We start from the raw sequence: 19,615 nt of genomic DNA on the forward strand, positions 1-19,615 counted from the left end.
CGTTTTTTGGCAGAAATGCCTTCTGGAACATGTGAACTTTCATGTGCCTTAATAACACATTTGTATGCCATCTGTAAATATGAATAAAATGGTTAAATTACGAGCATAGTTTGTTTAGCCATGGAAAAAGACAGCAACCTTCCCGCTAGCCATGATTGGTTGAGATAATGAGTGGGCTGGACATGTCGAGAGATGAGTTCAGATTGGTCTGCCATGTAGCACACTTCTGTCTATAATATGAGCTGGTCAGTATGTGTAGGTAATCCTTTCTAACTCTGCTTTTTTGAAAGATATCACGTAGTAGAACTGCATAAGTGTTGCTCTCCACTTTCTGGAGGACCGAGTTTTGAAATCAGTGGAATTAGAGTATGATAGCTAAGGAGATGGAGAAAATTCTGGCGTTTGATTGCAAATATGCAGACGGAGGCGAAAAGAGAACACACAGAAGGCTGTTGTATAAAACACCTGTCTCTGGGTTACACCTTCAAACTAAGGGCAACCATGGCATCCGTGACAGAGAGGGAGAAGCGTCCATCCATGTATACGGGTAAGAGAGTCTAGCTAGCTACATTTTCAGATATTACACGTTTCTAATTTAGTCAGAAAGTCGTTTTCATTTCGAGTTAAAGTGTACTGTTAGCTAGCTAGCTAACGTTAGCTGGCTGGCTAGCTAGCTAACGTTACGTGTATGATCTGTGTAGTAATATTATTTGTATCTCAGAGCCATTTGCATTACTAGTTTTAGCCTAATGTTAGCTAGCTAACATTGAACCTGGTTGGTTAGCTACCTGCAGATTCATGCAGGGTAGTAACGTTATGAGTTGGGATTATGGCTCATTATTTAGCTAGCTAGCTACATGTCTAAACAAAATACTCCACTATGCAAGTAACTATTTCAATAGAATGTTTATGATGTCACTGTGACAACTGTCGATAGACGTAGCTGGTAAATTCGCTCTGGCTATCTACTCCAATTTCAGAGCACTCTCGTCTGAGTGTGCCAGAGCGCAGATTAACTGACAAATTTACAAACGCTCAACACTCGTTGAATATGGCCGGTGTCAGTAAACGTTGGCAAAAAAACGTAATTAAATTGTTGCCAGCAGCACAGTTGCAGTCACCAACGCTCTGGATAACATAAAAACAGCTTAACCAGCTCTGCTAGGGCGAGTAAAATGGTCAGAGTGAGCTGCTCTCTCATTTGTGTCTGGAAGTAGCTAGCCAACGTTAGCCAGTTAGCTTGGGTGCTTGACTGCTGTTGTTAGGTCAGAATGCTTGGATCAACTCTACTTTTTGGCCAGAGCGTCCAGTGTGCGCTCTGAACGCTCAGAGAGCGAAACGCTCAGAATTTAAAAACGGCCAATCTGACAACGCTCTGAGTTTTACGAACGCCCAGAGCACACTCTAGCACTCCATATAAAATGTACGAACACACCCGTAGTATAAACCAGCCTTTAGTCTTGAAATCTGTGGTTGTTTAGTACATAGCCTCACATGTGAATACTTAAAGAGATGGGTGGGGGCTAAAGCTTAAAAGGGTGTGAACGATGCTGAATGGGTGTAGACAAAGAAGAGCTCTCCAGTAGGTACCAAAACAAACAAGGGCCATTTTCTAAAAAGTGACGTTACAAGTTTATCAACTTTCAAAGCAGAATTACTTTCCCATTGTTCCTCAACTGTAGTGTATGATATACCATTTTCTAGCTCTGAGTCTCTATTTTTATCCAATGTAAAAAACACAATTTCAAATGTTGCTACCTATCAACGAATCGAGCCGGTCGGTCACATATATATTGAGTCAATAAAAAAAACAAGTGCCATTTAAGATACATTTATTGAAACCGTAATATCAACTGGTTATATTATATCGTGGAACACAATCTTCAAAAAGGCAGTAACCTCAGCTGTGGCGCTTGCTTGTAGAAGCCTTATGTTTGGAATCAAAAGGACTATGTAAAAGGTAGGTTAAGTAAGGGATCACAGCGGCACTTTGCAGTGGCAAAAGAAGTGATGTGAGATTGCTGCTGCTTGGCCCCCTTCTTTGAACGTTTCTTTGTGCTTAATAAGCATATGATTTCTCATGGAGCTAGTTGTGCTGTGATATGAGAGATTGATATTGCATAGTTTGCATTGCACATGGGTCCGGTTTCATCAGTTTGATCAAAATACTTCCAAACCTCGCTGCATTTGGCGGCCATGCTGATAGTGCCCACTTCTCGCTATGAGCCTTAAACAGCCCTCACACAGCCAATCAGAAGCACTTGCCATCAAATATTTGCCATTTATATTTTTCAATCTTAAATATTAAAAAATCTTAATTAAAGAAGTCGTAATGTGTTAGTTAACCCCGCTCTATCTCAATATACCACGTTTAATTTTGACAAGAGTTATTAAATAAATAAGACATGTTATGGAAAAAAAAAGATATCTGGTTAAAGATCGAGTTTTGATGTCCGTTCGAGTACTCATGCCCTTCCCTAAGCAGGCCTAATCCCATGACTGCCCGGCCGCACACATTTACGTCTCAGTGTAACTCTGGGAAGCGTCTCCTCTGGAGGAGGACATAGAAGCCCACGCACACACATTTCATTTTCTCTTGAGCACATACCATCCACAACAGCTTCCGTGGAGCAGTTCTCCCCGCTGTCCTTCCGACACACTCCTGCTGACAGGAACTCTCCCACCATACTGGCCCCACTCTCTGCCAAACAGGAAAACAAAGGGTCAGGAGAAACTCTTGTGCCTTTTTTGTCTCAATATTGTCTATTGCAAACGAGGGACCATATTAGGCTTTACAGACTTAATTCACAGCAGGAAATCTGGTGCAAGTTTTAAATGTGACAATCAGCGTGGGGAGGATAGACAGAGGAAGCCATTCTGTTTGGGAATTTTAAGTGACATAGGGAGCGCCTGCTCTTTGACCTTACCAAGTGTTTTATTAGGTATCCTGTCAATGTTAAGGAGAAAGTCATCCTGGAAGAAGATGTAGCCCACGATGGAGAAGAGGTAGACCAGGATGAGAGCCAGCACGGCTGTCAGCAGGATGGAGCGGCCATTACGGGTTACACTCTTGATCACATTCAGCAGCGTCTCCTCCCTGTACACCAGGTCAAAGAGCTGCAGGAGAGACAAGAGAAAAACACACCTTAGTGGGAGGCGGGGGGGGGGTGAGTGATTGAGTGAGTGAGTGAGTGAGTCCAGTTCTTACCAGCAGACTGTAGAAGAAGACATGGACGAAGACGCCCAGACTACAGATGATCAGGTAGAGGAGGTGGTAGAGGAACTCTACATCCATGATCATGGCCTTGTAGCCCCGCGTGAACGTCCCTCTGTTCCCCACAAAACTCATCAAGAAGATCATCTTATTGCCCACCTGAGGAACAGTGGAAAACATGGAGGGATTGAGTCAAAGAGCAGCAACTTTGCCAGGTTAATTTAAAAGGTAAATACTGGTATCTGCAAAAGCAAAGTAGAGATATTCAGAAACAACCAGACATAGCAGACACAACCAGGCAACACAACAAACTTACAGAGAGACTGGCATAGATAGAGGTCAACAAGAGGTAGATTTGCACCCAGTAAAGTTGACATCAGTTTGAGGGCACAGGGACTACTGTAACCTAACGTAGCAGGCATAAAAGCAAGGACCCAGCGACCAGAAACCCACCCAGTCACAGAGGCACACACTCACACGCATTAAAGAAACTTCTGAGCGAGGTCGGCAGAAACCGGAAGCATCCAACAGGACCCAGTGACCAGAAACCCACCCAGTCACACACACTTGCAGACACACTTACGTTGAAGGCCCCTAGGAGGAAGAGGGTTGGCTCCAGGCCCACAGAGAAGATGAGGCGGAGGATGGTGGAGGCGATGAGGACCCGGACGCCGTGGGGCTGGGGCAGGATGATGACGATGGCCAGGGACACCAGCATGGCGATCCACAGCAGGGCTGACAGGTGACCATCCAGGGTACCTGGAGAGAGGAAGGGGGAGAGGATAGAGGCAAGAAGTAGGGTTAAAAGGTGGGAGGGATGGGACATGGATAGTGTTGTCCATGTAAGATGCCTACTTGGAATATTCCTACAGTAACACATAGGCTTACTGTAGATTACATCACTTTTAAAAGTAGATCCAGTTAAAGATTTGTTTACATTGAATGTTGAATCAAAAGAGAAAAGCAGCCAACATTACAAGCACTGGCTCATCCAACTGCTGTAATGATAGATGGCAAAGCATTGGGTGCTATTAACAGGCAAACAATAATATGTTCTTGGCCTCCAGTGCGGGATATCCTTCTGCAGTAATTTCACCTGTTGGACATGCTCAGGCACATTCTTCTCCCCAGGGAGATGAGGCAGAGCTCTAAAACGTTACAGTACTAAATGTTACATAATATACAGTGGGGAAAAAAAGTATTTAGTCAGCCACCAATTGTGCAAGTTCTCCCACTTAAAAAGATGAGAGAGGCCTGTAATTTTCATCATAGGTACACGTCAACTATGACAGACAAATTGAGATTTTTTTTCTCCAGAAAATCACATTGTAGGATTTTTAATGAATTTATTTGCAAATTATGGTGGAAAATAAGTATTTGGTCACCTACAAACAAGCAAGATTTCTGGCTCTCAGAGACCTGTAACTTCTTCTTTAAGAGGCTCCTCTGTCCTCCACTCATTACCTGTATTAATGGCACCTGTTTGAACTTGTTATCAGTATAAAAGACACCTGTCCACAACCTCAAACAGTCACACTCCAAACTCCACTATGGCCAAGACCAAAGAGCTGTCAAAGGACACCAGAAACAAAATTGTAGACCTGCACCAGGCTGGGAAGACTGAATCTGCAATAGGTAAGCAGCTTGGTTTGAAGAAATCAACTGTGGGAGCAATTATTAGGAAATGGAAGACATACAAGACCACTGATAATCTCCCTCGATCTGGGGCTCCACGCAAGATCTCACCCCATGGGTCAAAATGATCACAAGAACGGTGAGCAAAAATCCCAGAACCACACAGGGGGACCTAGTGAATGACCTGCAGAGAGCTGGGACCAAAGTAACAAAGCCTACCATCAGTAACACACTACGCCGCCAGGGACTCAAATCCTGCAGTGCCAGACGTGTCCCCCTGCTTAAGCCAGTACATGTCCAGGCCCGTCTGGAGTTTGCTAGAGTGCATTTGGATGATCCAGAAGAGGATTGGGAGAATGTCATATGGTCAGATGAAACCAAAATAGAACTTTTTGGTAAAAACTCAACTCGTCGTGTTTGGAGGACAAAGAATGCTGAGTTGCATCCAAAGATCACCATACCTACTGTGAAGCATGCTTTGGGGCTGTTTTTCTGCAAAGGGACCAGGACGACTGATCCGTGTAAAGGAAAGAATGAATGGGGCCATGTATCGTGAGATTTTGAGTGAAAACCTCCTTCCATCAGCAAGGGCATTGAAGATGAAACATGGCTGGGTCTTTCAGCATGACAATGATCCCAAACACACCGCCCGGGCAACGAAGGAGTGGCTTCGTAAGAAGCATTTCAAGGTCCTGGAGTGGCCTAGCCAGTCTCCAGATCTCAACCCCATAGAAAATCTTTGGAGGGAGTTGAAAGTCTGTGTTGCCCAGCGACAGCCCCAAAACATCACTGCTCTAGAGGAGATCTGCATGGAGGAATGGGCCAAAATACCAGCAACAGTGTGTGAAAACCTTGTGAAGACTTACAGAAAACGTTTGACCTGTGTCATTGCCAACAAAGGGTATATAACAAAGTATTGAGAAACTTTTGTTCTTGACCAAATACTTATTTTCCACTATAATTTGCAAATAAATTCATTAAAAATCCTACAATGTGATTTTCTGGAATTCTTTTTCTCATTTTGTCTGTCATAGTTGACGTGTACCTATGATGAAAATTACAGGCCTCTCTCATCTTTTTAAGTGGGAGAACATGCACAATTGGTGGCTGACTAAATACTTTTTTTCCCCACTGTAGAAAGTGTGACATCAGAATGTTGTGGCTCAGTGAAGCTTTATAATGAGCTTACCTGGCACTAACTTAGTGGCTTAGTCCCAGCTCTGTTCTGTGCAACACAAGGACAAAGTCAGACGGTGAACTGTTTGTATGTGTGTGTGTGTGTGTGTGTGTGTGTGCGTGCGTACGTACATGTGTGCGTGTGTGTGTGTGTTCAGCTGAAAACGAGGTCAGTCGTCTTTGCCGGATTCACTTCCAGGCCCCAGCCAGAGGCGAGTTTAGAGCTTCCTCCCACTCCCTCCCTGTCTGCCCCCTCTCTTCTCCTCTCCGTGCAGAGATCACATGACAGGTGCTCGTTACATAACTGGGGCCGCTAAAAATACCCCTGGCTCCTGAGAAATTCATGAGGGATGGTCTGGGAGGGATCCCAGGTCCGCCGGCTGACAGCACACCAGGGAGCTGGACTCCACAGCCAAGCCGCCACGGAGGTAGGAATGGACGTCACAGGACTCCTCTCCAAACCCCATTCCTTTCTCTCCAAAAAGTCCAAAAGATTCCACTACCACAGCACAGCAGGATGAGAGCAGGATGCAGCCATTGCTCAACTCCTCCTCTACACCCAGTGTCTGATATCAACAGATACCATGTCTTCCTGGGTTGAAAGGCCAAACAGGTAGGTCTGTGGGAACAGACTTCAAAGCAAATTCTCAGAGTGGACAAGAGAGGAGTTTAATATGTTAACATGGCTAAATTAGGCCAAAATACCCTCCCTCCTGACAGGCAACTGCTATGCCAGCCATGCCACACTGACCCACCTCCGGAAGAGTGGGGAGCCACAAAACATAGAGCTCAACCAGGTCCTCTCTAGACAAACACTTCCCTGGGAAGTCTAGAGCAGACTGGGACGAGCAGCACACTATGGAATGACTGCTAGGCTTTTTATGACTTGTTTTATAGGAGAGTGCATCAGCTGAGCTCTGGGCAAGGCTCAATACTGTAAAGTACAGGACCTTTAGAGAAGCCACCTCTCAGAGATACACACTGTCTTACAGGTGAGTCATTTCTCACTCCTAGCTATTCTTATTATTCCTACTTGTTTACCTAACTCTACACCTGCATACTGAATGCCCAAGTCTTTGCATGTATTTCTCATGCTCTCAAAAATGTCTTTCAATAAAAGCTTTGTTTAAAGTCGTAAAAGTCTACCAGGCCAATGAAGTTCACTTCCCTTTTACAAGCAGCTGGATTGAACATTAACAACGAGCAGCATCAGAGCTGGCATACATCCGGACAGACATTATTATGGACCAATTAATTGTATGTGCATTTAAGATTTACTACTGAGCAATAATGATTCGCAAGCCAAGCTTTTATGCACATGATGGCTGGCTACATCAATAAGCCGACATAATTTCCCCCATTGCCCATGTCCTGAGCTGAACCCTACAGTCTGATGCTAATCTCTCTGAAGACACTGGAATCCACATGAATGTATTCTAGCTCTAAGCTAAAAGTGTTTTCGGTTCTCTCTCTCTCTCTGAGGAAGTTGAAAACAAAAGGGACTGCGCCGCTTGACCCCAGTCAGACAGAACAATGTAAAGTTTATGCGAGTCACAATGTGGGTCTTCTCTCTGCAACTCTGCCCTGGAACAATAAAGGCCTTAATGACTGGGGCTTTGCTTTACACATCACCACAGACTAACACTGCGGTCAGGCATGGCGAGGGAGACACAGAGAGAGAGAGAGAGAGAGAGAGAGAGAGAGAGAGAGAGAGAGAGAGAGAGAGAGAGAGAGAGAGAGAGAGAGAGAGAGAGAGAGAGAGAGAGAGAGAGAGAGAGAGAGAGAGAGAGAGAGAGAGAGAGAGAGAGAGAGAGAGAGAGAGAGAGAGAGAGAGAGAGAGAGAGAGAGCTGGAGAGAAAAGGCAGTTAAGTGAACATGTCTCTAAAATAACAACAATTTATTCAATACTTGACATTGCACAGGGGCAGCAGTTTCCCCCTGCACACTGGCATACAGTGAAGGTAAAATATAGGATTTAAAAGCTTGAATTCTAAGCTCCGCCCGGGCCAACCACTAGAGCAGCTCCTTTATGCCTTGTGAGTTTGCACAAGACCAATGTTCAACACCTAAGCCTGATGAGTGGCTATGTTCCTAAGGAAAGGTCAAATGTCACGGTCTGGGGCACAGTGAAATGCACTTCTCGCATCCTCTCTCCTCGTCTCCTTCTCAAAACATATTGGAGGAGAAGGTTAGAGGGGAGGGACCTCTGGCTTTCTCATCCAATGGGTTTTGAGAAGGAGAAACAGAGAGGATGCAATTGAGATCTTCCTCAATGAGCTACTTATATTGTGTATTCATTGTTTTCTTTATCTTTATTTCCACAGATACATTGATTTTCAAGCACATTCAAATTTCTTCTGCTTTGTTGCTGCTTATCAAACAGTAGTTATTTGAAGAGAGGGAGTGTTGGGAATTCTGTAAGAGCTGACAGGGACACACCCCAGGCCTTATCGGGTAGGTGTCACTTTTCAGGGTAGCCCAAATAGCAGGGTAGCCCCCCCCTGCGTTCAGGGCGTAATATTTCCTGCCAGGCTCAGGGTGACCAGACCACATGGAGGCACACACAGTAAACAAACACAGCACGAATTACCAATTTTATAATATTATAATACAATTATTATTACCATTAGTGTTTATCCTGCTACCTGCCACTTTAACCCGTTTACATGTACATTCCTTCCTCAATCCCTCCAGTACCCCTGCATATTGTAAAAACGATCCTGGCACTGCACTGACCTTAATATAAGACCTGTATATAAGACCTGTACATAAGACCTGTATATACAGTGGGGGAAAAAAATATTTAGTCAGCCACCAATTGTGCAAGTTCTCCCACTTAAAAAGATGAGAGAGGCCTGAAATTTGCATCATAGGTACACGTCAACTATGACAGACAAATTGAGGAAAAAAATCCAGAAAATCACATTGTAGGATTTTTAATGAATTTATTTGCAAATTATGGTGGAAAATAAGTATTTGGTCACCTACAAACAAGCAATATTTCTGGCTCTCACATACCTGTAACTTCTTCTTTAAGAGGCTCCTCTGTCCTCCACTCGTTACCTGTATTAATGGCACATGTTTGAACTTGTTATCAATATAAAAGACACCTGTCCACAACCTCAAACAGTCACACTCCACACTACACTATGGCCAAGACCAAAGACCTGTCAAAGGACACCAGAAACAAAATTGTAGACCTGCACCAGGCTGGGAAGACTGAATCTGCAATAGGTAAGCAGCTTGGTTTGAAGAAATCTACTGTGGGAGCAATTATTAGGAAATGGAAGACATACAAGACCACTGATAATCTCCCTCGATCTGGGGCTCCACGCAAGATCTCACCCCGTGGGGTCAAAATGATCACAAGAACGGTGAGCAAAAATTCCAGAACCACACGGGGGGACCTAGTGAATGACCTGCAGAGAGCTGGGACCAAAGTAACAAAGCCTACCATCAGTAACACACTACGCCGCCAGGGACTCAAATCCTGCAGTGCCAGATGTGTCCCCCTGCTTAAGCCAGTACATGTCCAGGCCCGTCTGAAGTTTGCTAGAGTGCATTTGGATGATCCAGAAGAGGATTGGGAGAATGTCATATGGTCAGATGAAACCAAAATAGAACTTTTTGGTAAAAACTCAACTCGTCGTGTTTGGAGGACAAAGAATGCTGAGTTGCATCCAAAGAACACCACACCTACTGTGAAGCATGGGGGTGGAAACATCATGCTTTGGGGCTGTTATTCTGCAAAGGGACCAGGACGACTGATCCGTGTAAAGGAAAGAATGAATGGGGCCATGTATCGTGAGATTTTGAGTGAAAACCTCCTTCCATCAGCAAGGGCATTGAAGATGAAACGTGGCTGGGTCTTTCAGCATGACAATGATCCCAAACACACCGCCCGGGCAACGAAGGAGTGGCTTCGTAAGAAGCATCCTGGAGTGGCCTAGCCAGTCTCCAGATCTCAACCCCATAGAAAATCTTTGGAGGGAGTTGAAAGTCTGTGTTGCCCACCAACAGCCCCAAAACATCACTGCTCTAGAGGAGATCTGCATGGAGAAATGGGCCAACAGTGTGTGAAAACCTTGTGAAGACTTACAGAAAACGTTTGACCTGTGTCATTGCCAACAAAGGGTATATAACAAAGTATTGAGAAACTTTTGTTATTGACCAAATACTTATTTTCCACCATAATCTGCAAATAAATTCATAAAAAATCCTACAATGTGATTTTCTGGATTTTTTTTCTCATTTTGTCTGTCATAGTTGACGTGTACCTATGATGAAAATTACAGGCCTCTCTCATCTTTTTAAGTGGGAGAACTTGCACAATTGGTGGCTGACTAAATACTTTTTTCCCCCACTGTAACTGCATTCTCGTGTTTTTCTTTTTTTCTTCTGTTACATTTCATATGTTTTATTTCTTATCTACACTACCGTTCAAAGGTTTGGGGAAAAGGCGCCTCACAGGTCCTCAACTGGCAGCTTCATTAAATAGTACCCGCAAAACACCAGTCTCAACGTCAACAGTGACGAGGCGACACCGGGATGCTGACCTTCTAGGCAGAGTTGCAAAGAAAAAGCCATATCTCAGACTGGCCAATAAAAAGAAAATATTAAGTTTGGCAGTCTGAAATATGGCTTTTTCTTTGCAACTCTGCCAAGAAGGTCAGCATCCAGGAGTCGCCTCGTCACTGTTGACGTTGAGACTGGTGTTTTGCGGGTACTATTTAATGAAGCTGCCAGTTGATGACCTGTGAGGCATCTGTTTCTCAAACTAGACACTCTAATGTATTTGTCCTCTTGCTCAGTTGTGCACCGGGGCCTCCCACTCCTCTTTCTATTCTGGTTAGAGCCAGTTTGCGCTGTTCTGTGAAGGGAGTAGTACACAACGTTGTACGAGATCTTCAGTTTCTTGGCAATTTCTTGTATGGAATAGCCTTCATTTCTCAGAACAAGAATAGACTGACGAGTTTCAGAAGAAAGTAATTTGTTTCTGGCCATTTTGAGCCTGTAATCGAACCCACAATTGCTGATGCTCCAGACACTCAACTAGTCTCAAGAAGGCCAGTTTTATTGCTTCTTTAATCAGCACAACAGTTTTCAGCTGTGCTAACATAATTGCAAAAGGGTTTTCTAATGATCAATTAGCCTTTTAAAATGATCAATTTGGATTAGCAAACACAACATGCCATTGGAACACAGGACTGATGGTTGCTGATAATGGACCTGTGTACGCCTATGTAGATATTCCATTAAAAATCTGCCATTTACAACATTAACAATGTCTACAATGTATTTCTGATCAATTTGATGTTATTTTAATGGACAAAACAATTGCTTTTCTTTCGAAAAAGGACCTTTCTAAGTGACCCCAAACTTTTGAATGGTAGTGTATATTACTACCTTTATTGCACATTATTGGGAAAGAGCTCACAAGTTAAGCATTTCACTGTACTGTTTTACACCTGCTGTATTCTGTGCATGTGACAATAAAATGTGAAACTTGAGAGACAGAGACATGGCAATGGATCCTGACTGCAGACTCGTCAGCATCAGAGTGAAGACAGGAGTCTGGTAACAGGTTAATTAAGTTAATGTGTGTGTGTGTATGTTTAGCTCAAACCCCATATCAATAATCAGGTCAGGGCCTGATTCAGAGGACCTGACATTAATAAGTGATGCCAGTGATCGAGGTTTACATAAGTTAGAATGGTGTGATGCTACACCAAAACCACAGGCATGAGACAGGAATCCAGCCTTGTATCACAGATCAGAGGTAAAGGTTACCTTCATAAATGTATGAAAGGAATTGTTTTTAATATCCAAATAATTATCTCAAAGACATTGTGTGGAGTAGGTAGTCACATAACCTTGATTCACTCATAATAGAGCTTTATAAACATGCTTGTTTCAAACTGTAAGCTAAGTCATCCTGAGCGTGACTAAATAAGCATAAATTACTGTTGAAATGTACCGTTTGGCAAAGTGAAATCACAATATTTTCAGAGAACAGTTTGAAAACAGTGGTGACCCAGTTCACGCTCCATTCACCTTCCCAAACAGTGTTTGTGTGTAATGTGCGTTGTAATGCAGTTCCCCTGCTTTAATGGTATGTGCTTGACATTCGCTCCAATATCCAGTTTGGTAACAGTCACACTTGTAGAATTAAACAGAGAACCTCTAGCTACACATACAGAGATCAGCCATCGTTTGGCACAGATACCCTGCATATTATTTAGCTGAGCGAGAGAGCGATTGAGGAGGTAGGGGAGAAGGAGGAGGAGAGAACTCACTGACCTCCGCGGATTCCTTCCAGAGGGTAGAAGAAGGCCACCAGCAGGTTCATGAGCACGGCCAGGTTGAAGGAGATGCTGCTCCAGAAGGACATGTTGCGGGAGCACCAGTACAGAATGGGCTGGGCTGGAGAGGGGACGAAGAGGGCCAACACACACGGTCAATACATAGTCAATAGGACCACCTCTACACCAGAAAACAACGCAGTGCATTCACTACTACAACTACACCACCATCACAATACCGCTGCACTCGCCAAACTTATACAAGATTCACAGAACACATCACAGGAGATGCACATACAGTATCTATGGCACATGTAAACACATTTGACAAAGCATTCATTGGAGGATTGTCCACTTACGCACTTTGAGATTATTCTGAATAATGAAAAGCACTTTACAAATGTAATAAATTATTATTATTATTATTATTATTATTATTATTATTATTTTGCACAATGCAGAGGTTCTTAAAGGGATACTTCCGGAGTCAGATGAACTCGTGGATAACATTTTTATGTCTCTGCGTGCAGTTTGAAGGAAGTTGCTAACTAGCGCTAGCACAACTGCTAACTAATGTTAGTACAATGACTGGAAGTCTATGGTATCTGCTAGTAGATACCCATAGACTTCCAGTCGTCATTGCGCAAACACTAGTTACCATTTGCTCACGAAACTACCTCCAACTTCCCTTCATACTGGACACAGAGACATACAAATGATATCTACAAGTTTACCTGACTCTGGGGGAAATCCCAAAGTATCCCTTTTTTTTCTCCCTAATTCTGATCTTGTCTCATCGCTGCAACTCCCCAACGGGCTCGGGAGGCGAAGGTCGAGTCATGCGTCCTCCGAAACATGACCCGCCAAACCGCGCTTCTTAACACCCACCCGCTTCACCCGGAAGCCAGCCGCACCAATGTGTCGGAGGAAACACTGTTCAACTAACGGCCAAGGTCAGCCTGCAGGCGCCCGGCCCGCCACAAGGAGTCGGTAGAGCGCGATGAGCGAAGTAATGCCCCCCCCCCCCAGCCAAACCCTCACGATGCTGGGCCAAATGTGCGCCGTCCTATGGGACTCCCGATCACGGACGGTTGTGATACAGCCCGGGATCGAACCCGGGTCTGTAGTGATGCCTCTAGCACTGCGATGCAGTGCCTTAGACATTTTTAACAATCACAATTGCATCTAGAGCTAAATCTCAAATATAAGACATATACCACTAGGGGTTAGAATTATGTCTAGTATTACATTTTTTAAAGGGGGGAAGGGGTGGCAATTTTGTATTTGGTTACAGTTGTATGAAGGTTACTGTTAGCTGGTACCAAAACATCATGGGTGATTGGGCGATTCACTTATCAGTTTTTCTCGCAGCAAATAATACACCCCAGTGGCACAGGTCTTCACTATCCTGCAACTGTTCCAGGAAATGACTGAAGTGTTTGCGTTGTTTGTGTCAGCTGAAGCATTCAACCCAATAGGGGTGCACATTTTGGTTTTTGCACTAGACAGTTGATTCAAATAATCAAAGTGTGATGATGATAGTACATAGAACTACATACAATGGTTACATAAGCTAATACATTTTCACACCAGAGCAGTTTTTCAAACTGAGGGTTAGTTCTACATTAAACTAGAATTACGTCCAGGCTAAGGTTCACAATCTGTTTATTTTCAAACAGCGTAAGGGTAGGGTCAGATAGGCAATTTGCAAGGGTCAAATACACACTAAACAGCAAAGCAAAAACTTCACCTAAACATCGAAAGGGTGCAAAGCCAATTAGCATGCTTTTTTGGTGTACATAAATACTACGGGCTGATTTTGGAGTGTGTTCAGTACTGTCCAGCCCTTGACCCAAGGATTTGAACATCCAACTTGGACACTCATGACCGCCAACCACTTCCCCGGCCAACATAAGCCACGCTCGCCTCGCCTTCTGCCCACATGGTCTTTGCTCAGAGAGTCGGTCGGTTGCGTGGCCGCTGCTATTTTGGAGGCAGCTTTTTCATTTGAAAAGAGGAACTGAGGGTGGGGCCTTTTATAAACAGAAGCCACCGCACTCATGACTTGAGATTAGCACTAACGGAACAACATGGCCTCTCAGTCCCTGTGCTGCTGTTTCATTCAGATAAGACAGAGGCGTGTGTCACGTGTGTCAGAGTGCAGACCCTTCCTACAGTACAGGGCTCACAGAGGGACAGACAGGCAGAAACACGCTCCCATTGAGGAAACAAAGAGTGCAGTCATACAGCGATCACAGCCTGAGAGGGGGGATGGAGGAATCAGGAACTAGGCATCAGTAGGGAGACGCCCTACTGAATGTGTAACATGGGGGATGTTTGGCGGGTGGACTTGGGATGAGGGCATCAACAATCACACCAAGAGTTACTGTAGGACTTTTTTTCCCCTTTTTTTAACCTCCCTTGAGGCTTAGGGTGTTATACTGTCTGCAAACAGATTCTGATAACGCTAATCTTATTCTCTAAATGTCTAACCCTCTACCTCCACAAAAAATCCTTTCTTCTCACTCTATTGAATCACTCTATCCCCCAGTCCCTCTCATGGCATCTGGATCCCATTCATCAAGTAGGCCTAATCTGGTCCTGTCCTCCACCACACTCTCCAGCAGTCCTATAGATGGCTCATGCCAGGGGACTTCCTGATCGCTCTCAGTCTGTGCTGCCTCAACCCTTGTGGGCCTGGGGCTAGCAGTTGTGTCTGAAGGGAGTATTGACTGCTGCTGTACTGATGGTCTGCTGGATCCTGGACTGACTCTCCATGGAAGAGACCCACCCAGACTGACCTCCAATCCCATTACACCCTATTCTCAGAGCAGCTCAGCCTCTTGTCTAGCTATCTATTCTCTCCCTCCGAGACAGGGCCATGGCATGTACTCAGTGTAGTAAACAATCCAAATATATCCCATGTGATTATGTGTGGGAACATAAACAAATGTACAGTACTGTAGCTGCTTGTGAAAACAGTGGTATGTGTGGGGCGTGAACATGTGTCAATCAAGAATTTCACAATTCTTTATGAGACCTGGCAGTAAGTCACACCCACATTCTCAACAATTCCCCCTCTGTCATGTAAACATTTCACTCCAACCTTACACTGTAAATATCTTAGCCTTTATCCACTTTATGTTAGCTGCTCTAACTTAATGTACAACCTTTACATGCCCTCTCCCCTCCCTCCCTTCCCTCCAGGGTTCAGGGTGGGTCTCTGGCCCAGGCAGGGAGAACCCGACCCAGCCTGGGGTGTCTCCTGAGGGACCCGGAGGGGTCAGGGAGGGCTGAGGGCATGTAAAGCAGGTACCTAGTATAGAGAGGTAGGGAGAGGGACGCACAGGGAACCGTGTTTGCGTTACCAGTGGTTGGCTCTTGAGTACCTCGCAGCTTCTTCTGCCAGTTCATCTCGTTGAAGAGGTCCTCGGAGCGCAGGAAGAAGTCGTTGATCTTGCTGCCCTGCTCATCGCGCTCCGTGGTGTAGTACACCCGCAGCTTGGACTCGTTGGTGAGGAACTCACAGATGTTGGGCACGGGGAAGACTATCTGCTCCATGGTGCGATCCAGCCGCACAATCTGGACACAACCACATGCAGCCAACGCTGCCTGTCACAGACCTTCTCTCTCAGGGGGGGTACGGGCAACTCTAGGCCCTGTATTGGGTAGGCCCCAAACTTTATGGTTAGATAGTGGCATGTCGGTTCCTATTCTTCCCCTTGGAAAAATGGCTAATACATTTTCTGGCTATAATAATGTTATACACTTGAAGAGGAGTAGAGAGTGTGTATAAGTGGCTGTGTGTATAAAAGCACTGTGCAACACCTTACACTAATTTGATAAGCTCTTCCTCATTTGAGGTTTTGTGCATTGTCAACAGACAGCATTCTTTCCCCTTGCTGAGCACACAGTGGAACACGTGCAAACATACCAAAGCTGCTAGTCATATTCATATGCTAACAAAATACTGACAGTATGAAAATTAGGCCAAGAAAAATAACATGACTGTCACATGAGTAGGGTAACAAAAGTCAAAACATATTTTTGCCAGAATACATGTTGCAATCCACCATAGTGAACACAGGGGTAATAAAACAGAAAATCACATAGTAAAAACACAGTGGACAAAATGCATCTTCAATTTCAGTGCAGGGAGAGGACACTGGCAGGGGCAGAGCCACAATGGCTGACTCTCCTGAATCATGAGTAAAATGACTGACCTCAATCTGAGCTGTGTGCTTGGCATAGAACTCCAGGGCTTCATCTCCCTCCCCATAGGTCTTCAACATAGCCTGCAGCTCCTTGTTGTGGCGGGCCAACTGAAACAACAACATTGTATGAATGTACCTATGTCGTCAGTACCACATTATAGTTGTGAATTTTCATTGTACATTGGTCAAAATTGACGATCAGGGTTTTCTAAGTCACCAACTTCATGGAACGTGTTAGGTGTGTGTACAGGTGACTGACACTGACATTACATTTACATTTTAGTCATTTAGCAGACGCTCTTATCCAGAGCGACTTACAGTTATTGAGAGCATACATTATTATTTATTATTATTATTATTATATATATATTTTTAAATCATACTGGCCCCCCGTGGGAATTGAACCCACAACCCTGGCGTTGCAAACGCCATGCTCTACCAACTGAGCTACATCCCTGCCGGCCTTTCCCTCCCCTACCCTGGACGACGCTGGGCCGGTCGCGGTCGGTTACGACAGAGCCTGGATTCGAACCAGGATCTCTAGTGGCACAGCTAGCACTGCGATGCAGATAAGTGGAGTGTCTGACAGTACATGCCACTGTTTGGCTTTGTGCTCCAAGTACAGGATGCAGACTCTGTTCAGTGTTCACCCACTAGCCTGCAGGGCATCATGACTTGGGATCAACATTTTCACCTACATAACTGAAACTGTCGGTGTTGTTCACCCACATAACTACGTGAATAGACACAGTCGTGCATAGAGCTGTATTGATCTGTATTGTGCCTTAGGGGGGTTACGGTGGAAGCAAGGAGGGTAGTGCTCTGATGTAATATGCCTATAGGTTGTTTAGCTGTTACAGGGGTAAAGGAAAGGAAAGGGGGATACCTAGTCAGTTGTACAACTGAATGCATTCAACTGAAATGTGTCTTCCTCATTTAACCCAACCCCTCTGAATCGGGCTGCCTTAATCGACATCCACGTCATCGGAGCCCGGGGAACAGTGGGTTAACTGCCTTACTCAGGGGCAGAATGACAGATTTTTTACCTTGTCAGCTTGGGTACTGTATGGGGGTGTAAAGTTGCATGCAGCCAGTCAGTGATCTGCAGTACCTGATGAGCCAGGATGTAGATGTTATGGCCCACGTTTCTTGGAGAGGCTGCATGCTCTTCCTCACCATCTTCATCTTCCTCAGCAGGCTCCTCTGGCTCCACCTCCCCTTGCATGTAGGCCTTCTTTATCACCTCCACCTGCACATGAACGTCACAAACCAGACCGTCAGATAACTTCGCCTTAACATTGTCCTCTGTGCCATGCTGTGCTGCATGTGCATCTGGCAACCAACACTGTATATGCCACTCACCAGTTCTTTGGGCCTCATGTTGTATAGTATCCTCTCTGCGTTCTCACTGTCATGGCGACTCTCCATGATGGCCAAGAGGAGCTTGGAGGCATTATTCTGGAACAGAAAGAGAGAGGGGCAAGGGAGACAGAACATCAGGAGTATGGATAACATTCAGGTTGTCATGAGTACTGAAGGTAAAAAAATGCATTGAAACGAAGACTTAAGCCTACTAGAAAGTGTGTGCCCTCAGGCCCAGAGGGAAGCAAAGGTTATTCCGCTACCTAAGAATAGTAATGCCCCCTTTACTGGCTCAAATAGCCTACCAATCAGCCTGTTACCAACCCTTAGTAAACTTTTGGAAAAAATGGTGTTTGACCAGATACAATGCTATTTTACAGTAAACAAATTGACAACAGACTTTCAGCACGCTTATAGGGAAGGACATTCTACAAGCACAGCACTTACACAAATTACTGATGATTGGCTGAGAGAAATTGATGATAAAAATATTTGGGGGGCTGTTTTGTTAGAATTCAGTGCGGCTTTTGACATTATCGATCATAGTCTGCTGCTGGAAAAACGTATGTGTTATGGCTTTACACCCCCTGCTATATTGTGGATAAAGAGTTACCTGTCTAACAGAACACAGAGGGTATTCTTTAATGGAAGCCTCTCCAACACAATCCAGGTAGAATCAGGAATTCCTCAGGGCAGCTGTCTAGGCCCCTTACTTTTATCAATCTTTACTAACAACATGCCACTGGCTTTGAGTAAAGCCAGTGTGTCTATGTATGCAGATGACTCAACACTATACACGTCAGCTACTACAGCGACTGAAAAGACTGCAACACTTAACAAAGAGCTGCAGTTAGTTTCCGAATGGGTGGCAAGGAATATGTTAGTGCTAACTATTTCAAAAACGAAAAGCATTGTATTCGAGACAAATCATTCACTAAACCCTATACCTCAACTATATCTTGTAATAAATAATGTAGAAATTGAGCAAGTTGAGGTGACTAAACTGCTTGGAGTAACCCTGGATTGTAAACTGTCATGGTGAAAACATATTGATACAACAGTAGCTAAGATGGGGAGAAGTCTTTCCATAATAAAGCGCTACTCTGCCTTTTTAACAGCACTATCAACAAGGCAGGTCCTTACAGGCCCTAGTTTTGTCGCACCTGGACTACTGTTCAGTCGTGTGGTCAGGTGCCACAAAGAGGGACTTAGGAAAATTGCAATTGGCTCAGAACAGAGCAGCTGTCACGTTCGTCGGTGAGAGAGGACCAAGGCGCAGCGTTGAAGGTGAACATATCCTTTTATTTTACTGATCACACGATCAAAACAATAAACGATAACGTGACGTCTACGGTTTAACACAAACCGAAATGAACAAGAAACCACAAACACAAAGTGCAAGACAGACAGTTAAATATGGCTCCCAATCAGAGACACCCAGCTGACACTCGTTGCCTCTGATTGGGAGTCACTCAGACCAACATAGAAAAATAAACATAGACTTACACACCCTGGCTCAACATAACATAGTCCCCAGAGCCAGGGCGTGACAGTACCCCCCCCCCAAAGGTGCGGACTCCGACCACGCCAAACAACCACAACAGGGGAGGGACCGGGTGGGCACTCCGCCTCGGCGGCGGATCCGGCTCCGGACATGACCCAGGCACGGGTTGTGCTGGACTGACGACGCGCACCCCTGGCTTGGTGCGTGG

At 44.8% G+C, this 19,615-nt stretch overlaps 1 protein-coding gene across 5 annotated transcripts in view; it reads right to left on the minus strand.

Moving 5' to 3' along the window:
• Nucleotides 1-19,615, minus strand: part of itpr1b (inositol 1,4,5-trisphosphate receptor, type 1b) — a 169,337-nt gene that overhangs the window by 20,411 nt on the left and 129,311 nt on the right. For 3 of the 5 annotated variants that reach the window (XM_041892498.2, XM_041892497.2, XM_041892502.2), the window contains 9 exons: nt 17,904-17,999; nt 17,653-17,790; nt 16,551-16,649; nt 15,675-15,909; nt 12,326-12,448; nt 3,798-3,973; nt 3,209-3,373; nt 2,928-3,117; nt 2,609-2,701 (listed from right to left, as the gene is read on the minus strand). In XM_041892498.2, coding sequence (XP_041748432.2) covers nt 2,609-2,701; nt 2,928-3,117; nt 3,209-3,373; nt 3,798-3,973; nt 12,326-12,448; nt 15,675-15,909; nt 16,551-16,649; nt 17,653-17,790; nt 17,904-17,999 — 1,315 coding nt within the window. The remainder of the gene's footprint in view (nt 1-2,608; nt 2,702-2,927; nt 3,118-3,208; nt 3,374-3,797; nt 3,974-12,325; nt 12,449-15,674; nt 15,910-16,550; nt 16,650-17,652; nt 17,791-17,903; nt 18,000-19,615) is intronic. The other 2 variants (XM_041892501.2, XM_041892500.2) reach the window with 2 other exon arrangements.

This window comes from Coregonus clupeaformis, chromosome 12 (assembly GCF_020615455.1).
Source record: "Coregonus clupeaformis isolate EN_2021a chromosome 12, ASM2061545v1, whole genome shotgun sequence".
Lineage (NCBI taxonomy): Eukaryota > Metazoa > Chordata > Actinopteri > Salmoniformes > Salmonidae > Coregonus > Coregonus clupeaformis.